The sequence below is a fragment of the Molothrus aeneus genome, chromosome 3, assembly GCF_037042795.1.
Source record: "Molothrus aeneus isolate 106 chromosome 3, BPBGC_Maene_1.0, whole genome shotgun sequence".
Classification (NCBI taxonomy): Eukaryota; Metazoa; Chordata; class Aves; order Passeriformes; family Icteridae; genus Molothrus; species Molothrus aeneus.
This window is the reverse complement of record NC_089648.1, coordinates 99,437,401-99,443,853: the sequence shown is the minus strand read 5'-3', so window position 1 is coordinate 99,443,853 and position 6,453 is coordinate 99,437,401. Positions and strand designations below refer to the sequence as shown.

Genomic DNA, 6,453 nt, shown 5'->3' with positions numbered 1-6,453 from the left:
TTTGTCTGAGGGTTTTTTTTGGTTGTTTGGATTTTTGTAAGGGGGTTTCTTTTGGTGGATTGGTTGGGTTTTTTCTTTGATTTGTTTTTTTTTGTTTGTTTGTTTTTGGTTTGGTTTTTTTTTGTTGTTGTTGTTTTTGGGGGGGGGTTCAATGTGTTTTGGTTTTTTTTACTCTAAAATCAATACTTTGTATCCAGGGATCTACTTATTATAATAAGTCCCTGGTAATATTCATGAATACTGTGAAAAGGCATGTACAAGCAGTAGACCTACAGTTGTTAGGGTTTTGAGAAGTTTTGTCTTTGACTATTTAAGTACTGAAGTAGAAGAAAGTGGGATAATTTTCCTCTTGTATTATTGCTCATATTGCTCATATTTCTGTTCAGCGTGTTTATTTCAAAGACAAGGAAGTTTAGCTAGCTTTCATTTTGTTGCTGTCAAACATAATAGCACTGACTTAAGTGAGATTCTCATCCTGTTTTTCAGCAAGTATTTATTGAGCTAGCTAGAGCTTTCCTACATTTTATCAACTGTAGTCTATATTTCTGTATTGCAACACTAAAGTAGCTATAACAACTTCTAAAAGAAGGAAAACCCGTTTTGTGTCTAAGGAAGATGTGTAAATTTAGAAAACCCCCAAAATCTGAGTCCTTTAGCATTTCTCTGTATTATTCATAATTTTGTTTACAGGTATAACGGAAAAAAGGTGAAAAAATAACTTTTGTAAGAAGTTCAGACAAAAAAAGTATGTATTTGTTCAGCAGTTAGACTTCTGCTGCAGACCAATTTGATGTCAATATATTAATTAACATATTTTTACGTTATTTGTCTTATTAGAAATTGAATAAAAACAAGCAAAAAAACCAATACACAAATGCCCCCCCCCCCCCCAAAAAAAAAACAACCCACACCAAAATCCTACAAAACCTGTTCAGATCCTGTAGCCTCTAAGACAGAAGCCCTGTGTTTCCTTGTTGGTGTGCTTGAATCCCCGTTCAAGTACTGCAAACGTGGGCTGACAGAGGGGGTTCTGCAAGAGCTCTGACCCTCCAGACCTTTCTGCTGAGTTTTCACTCACTCGCTCCTCTGGAGTTTCTGCTCTGAATGCGCTTTTCTTGTCCTGCAGAGTCCCTGCTGTGCCAGGCAGACTTCTGAGACTTCTGCCCCTGTACCACACACTGGCTGTTGTTAGCACAGCCTGGTGCTGCACACAGAGGCCAAATCAGCATTGCCCTGTGACCGGGCTGTGAGGAAATAAACCTTGAATGGGTTTTGGAAACAGCTTTGTCATTGTGATTAAAGAAATAACTGATTTTAATTTGAGTTTCGATCTCCTTTGATAAAAGTTAAAATGGCTGATTATGCAAAAGCCTTTTGGAAAAAAAAATGGTGACTTGGTTTATGTAAAGGCGATTGCATGCATAGATTGGGAGTTACTGTTTTAATTTTCCTTTTAAGTTAACAGTAAATAAAATCAGCTTTTTCAGAGGAAGTAGCTCATGTTCTCTCTTCAACAACATGAGGAGTCAGACAGAGCCTCAACTGCCCTAAATCCATTAAAATACATACATTTTACAATGAGATACACATCTGAAACGTGGCACAGGCAGTTACCAGTTGAAAGAGATGCCGTACAGAGGATCAAAAAATGTAGAAAGCCTAATGAAAAGGGACAGCCTGGTTTTACAGTCTGGCAGGAGGATAGCACTGAGATTAGGGGATTGAGCAAAGAGCCGGCGTGCAGAATTGCGGGTTTTTATATAATGGCTTTAGCAAGTATCCTTTAGGAGCCGGTGGCACTGTGCAGTGAGGCAAACCTGGCGAGTCATGGCCAATCATGAGGCGGTGATGAGGGAAAAGCGCCGAGTGCGAAGCCGCCGGGAGCCTGTGGGATGCATCACGCCGGGAACGCAGCGTTTGTGCCGCTGCTCGCCCACCGAGGCCACACGCCAGAATCAGAGTTGATTCAATGTTTAAGCCCAGGGGGACTTGTACTACAGCAGGTCACTGGAGTGCAGCGTGCTCGGCTCCCATTTCCAACAAGATGCCTTATTTCACAAAACTCCTTTTATTGATTTTCTGCTTCGTTCTTCTCGTGGAAAGCAGAAGGCACAGGAGGAGGAGGTGGACGACCCATCCGGATGTGCAGAGGGCAAGGTAAGGGTTACTGAACCATGTCTGTATCTTTTCCTGCAGTGATACAAATACATTACTACAGGCATACAAAAACCTACTCTGTCAATGTCTTCATGTATACTGTGCGTGCAAACAGCTTTACAGATAATGTTTTAGTAAAGTCTCTGGTAGTATAATCAGTTTTGTTGGTAAGTGGACAATTCTATGGCTAACCTTGATTAACTGTGAGTGAGGCAGGTTTTAAGAGAAGTTGACTGCTTTGGCATGGATTGTGGTAAAATTATTCTTAGCCATACCTGCAAATTTCTGAGGGAATTCAGAGGAGTTGCAGTTAACAGAGATGGTCAAATGTGCAACTGTTTAATGTTTCAGTAGTGTTTCTGGGCAGGTTATTCACCTGCTTGCTGCAATGTCCATGTTACTTATATTCACTTGCCCATTATGCTCTGACAATTTGAGATGGGGATGTTGGTTAGCACACATTGTGGTAATTGATAACAAATTAAACCTTGGAAGTTAGCCAGGGATTGTAAAATTAATTTATTTTTTAAAATAAACACATGGAAGCATAAAAAAATGTATTTTAAAGTTAAGTGAAAGCACAAGAATGAGTTAAAGGTCTTAGTAAAGTTTATTAGATTTACCGCTGCTGAGATTTGTCTAGAGGTTTACATTAGAAAAGATAATCTTCCAAACCTGCCAGACAGTCCAAAGTATGTTATCCTTTTTTGTGGTTATGTCATCCAGTGGCAGTTATATCTTACAAGACTATTCATTGTTTGAAGGGCTCACAAATAAAATTGGGTTAATCCATCTTATTAAATGCTTTCACTATGGCTGTAAACTTCCAAATTTTCATTTATTTTTGTGGACTTTTCAGTTTATCACTCAATGCTTTTAAAGAGAGTGTTGTTATTTGAATGTTTTGAAAGGAAACATGACGAAATAGAAGCAAGTAAAACATAATATGCTATCAGATTTACACTACTTATTGAAAAAATACAGTGGCATATGCTTTTAGTGACGTAAATGTTAAAAAGCTGAAACAGCCAGGGCATGATCCTGAAATCCTATAGTCAACTGAAGTTTTACCACTGAAGTTCACAGAATCTCAATTATTGAATGAGATCTTTCATTGGACTCTGAAAATATTCCAATGTCTATATTCTTAGGAATGTGGGGGATTGAACAGTAGCACTTCCTTGCAAACCTTTCTGTGTAGTAAAAATTACATACTTAAAAGTGATAAAATAGTGTAAATCCTTCTTTAAATATCAATTGGCCCTGAAGTAAAAGTTTCCCTGCTTTAAAAGTTTTGTGCTTTATTTGAACTTGGAGAAAAGTTCTACAGTGCTGATATTTTCATGAGTTGTGACGGAGTGAAAGTCAATGCACTGATAAAATTATTTTTATAAATATACTACAAAGAATAACAACACTATTTAATATTCTCTGGTGTCATGATTTAAATTAACAATTTTCCATCTATGTAGGATCTTGGAAACTATATGCCATATATATATATATATATATATATATATATACACATACATACGATTCCTATGCAATGTAGTTATTAAAAATTTTATTAAATCAGGTTTTAGGGATTGTCAAATGAGAATGACATTTTAAATACAGAGAATAATGCAATGTTGCAACAAAAAAAAAGTATATGGAGCAGTATTGTTAATATTTTAATTTTCCTATTAAATTATATTTCAATTTTTATATTTCAATATTCAATTGTATTTATTTTAAATTTCATATTCATTATCAATTACGTAGAAAAAAAATTAGTATCAATTAGTGAATAGTCCACTATACAATGAATAGTGGACTATTCTAGTAAGAGGAAACTAAAACTAGTTCCTAGGCTGGTTTTCTAATCATATAAGAGAAATTGAAAGAATTATCTTTTAAATAATTCCATAACATTTTCTGCTAAGTATTTCTCTTGCTGACTTATCATAAGGAACAGTAAATTTTACAGTAAACTTTCCTTATTAAAGAAAATAATATTTATTCCTATATTTGGGAGTCTACAGCTGGTAAGTTTGATATTTTGTGTCCACTAAGGTGATAAATCAGCCTGATCTAAAGATCTTTACATGGACTTCAAGAATATCACTTGGGGTGTGCAGGTCCAGAACTCCTTCAGCGCTGCAGTTTCTTGCTCAGACATTGCGCAGAGTTCCCCGGGTGCAGAGGTCCTTCCCCCAGAGCTCTGGGCCTTGGGGTGCTGCTCCTGCGGGTTCTGGGGCAGCTCTCTGCCACCATGCCGTGGAGAAGCTGTTGAGCCTGTGCCTAAGTGGGGAAGGAACATGGGGAAGGTCAGGTTAGGAAGCCAAATTAAGAATTGCCAGGTTAAGTTTCCTGTTCATCCTTAATTACTCCTGGTTGTTTGTGTTAATACATTGTAACACATGATTTTTTTCCATGAGCGGTGCCTCGCTCAGCATGCTGAATGGATAATCCTTGCTTGATTAGAAACTGCTCTGCATTTAATTTTCTCTTACTCCTGCATCCCCCCCTCACTGATAGCACATCTCTGCTCCTACAGATTGAGGTATAACATAAAGAAACAACTGCCTGTGTGCATCCCTGCCCTGACTGTTGCCCAAGACTTCCTCATGTTATGCCCTGGAGAGCCCAGGTTTTGTGTAGGAAATTGGTGTGTGCTCATTGAGTAGCAGCTCCTGCCTTCATACTTTGATAGCAGTTTTTCACAATTTCCATGGTGTACAGTCCCTGCCACTTCGATTGAGAAACTGAAGGAAATCAGTGATACTTGTTTCTGTGAAGCTGAGTGTGTTCTTGCTGATGTGCAAGATGTACAAATGGTGCATGCAACCAAGGGCCCTAGAACTGTAACAGCATTGTTGGTTAAAAATTTTTCCATTTCCTTTTGTTTGGAGAATTCAAGTGATAAATGAATTGCAAAGTAAAATGTTTCGTTGGAGTCATCTGGGTGACTGCTGGGCAGGGCATTTTGTTTGCCCCAACCTTACCTGCACACCAAAGAATAAATTTACACAGAGGAAGAACAGCCTGGTGCTGAAGGAAACAGTGTAAATATGGAAAGCTGCAGGTGTGTGTGTCAGATGGTCTATGCTGCTCTGTTGATAGCTGGGATTTTCCAGAGAGCTGTGTACACAGTTTGAGCTCGTGCTGCCAAGGCAGGTCAGACTTGCTGAGGGTAGAACTGGCTGTACAATGTATGTAGCTGTGCTTGCATCTTCCTCAGAGCATCAGCCTTACCCCAAGTGCCAAGCAAATGCTGCTGGAAAGTCCAGCACTGAGTTTTTGAAACAGTTTTGGGTACTCTTCAGTAGCTCAGTAGGGGCTGCCTCTAAGAAATGGTAAACAAATGCTGGCAATCCTGCTAGATTATCCACCTGGACAGAATTTCCAAAAGACAGAAACTCTGAAAATTAGTGGTTTTGTTAATATTTACTGCTCTATAAAAATTGCTGGTAATGCTTCTGGTAATGTTTATTGCTCTGCATAAATTGAGAACTCAGGAGACATTTGCCATCTCTGTTGTGCCAGTGAATGCCATGTTTCCAGTGACCCATGCCCACCCTACTCTGACTCTGCCTGTTCCTCTCTCCTACCAGCCATGTGAAGCCTTCTGCCTTTGATACAGAAGTGGCTTTGTATAGTAGAGGAAATGTATTTGAATATCTGTATAGAGGCTTTGCCCCAGAGGTCCCGGTTGCCCTTGATGAGCTGCAGCTGTGATGTCCTTAATTGGGCTGCAGCTGTAACCAATGAAGACAACTGGGATAAAAGGGGGCAGGTTGGCCAGTCAGGGAGAGCCTTGGAGGAGCCCTGACCTGAGAGAGAACAGCATGCAGAAGAAGGAGTCAGTGAAGGTTGGCAGCTGTAAGAATACACCCAAGAGGTATGGACTTTAGAAATCTGATAAGAACAGTATGGGACTCTAGAGAAATAATAGAACAACAACAGCTTTGGCCTGTTCTTAACTAAAGACTTCCTGCCAAGGTTTTTGGAAGTGGTCAGTCCTTTGGAGAATCTCATTAGAGATGCCATTTTCAGGGCATGCTACATGCCAGCCTTAGGCTGGGACCCAGGAGCAGAAGGCAATCACCAGGACACGGCAGCACAAGGCTCAGCACACCAACATTTTCCAAACAGCATTCCACTGGAGCAAGCAGTCTGGTGATCCCTGCTGAAGCTGCTGCTGCTGGCAGCGACTTCCCTCTCTTGCCTTGTGGAGCTGCATTTTTTCCTGTTTTTTAATGGATACTGCAAACACCTCCTCCAGCCTGTGGTACCTCCCAGCCCTCACAGATC

At 39.7% G+C, this 6,453-nt stretch overlaps 1 protein-coding gene across 1 annotated transcript in view; it reads left to right on the top strand.

Moving 5' to 3' along the window:
* Positions 1 to 2,029: 2,029 nt before the first annotated feature.
* LOC136554122 (gamma-aminobutyric acid receptor subunit rho-2) overlaps positions 2,030 to 6,453 on the top strand; it is a 31,222-nt gene continuing 26,798 nt past the window's right edge. The window contains exon 1 of the mRNA XM_066545920.1: positions 2,030 to 2,157. Coding sequence (XP_066402017.1) covers positions 2,045 to 2,157 — 113 coding nt within the window. The 5' untranslated portion in view covers positions 2,030 to 2,044. The remainder of the gene's footprint in view (positions 2,158 to 6,453) is intronic.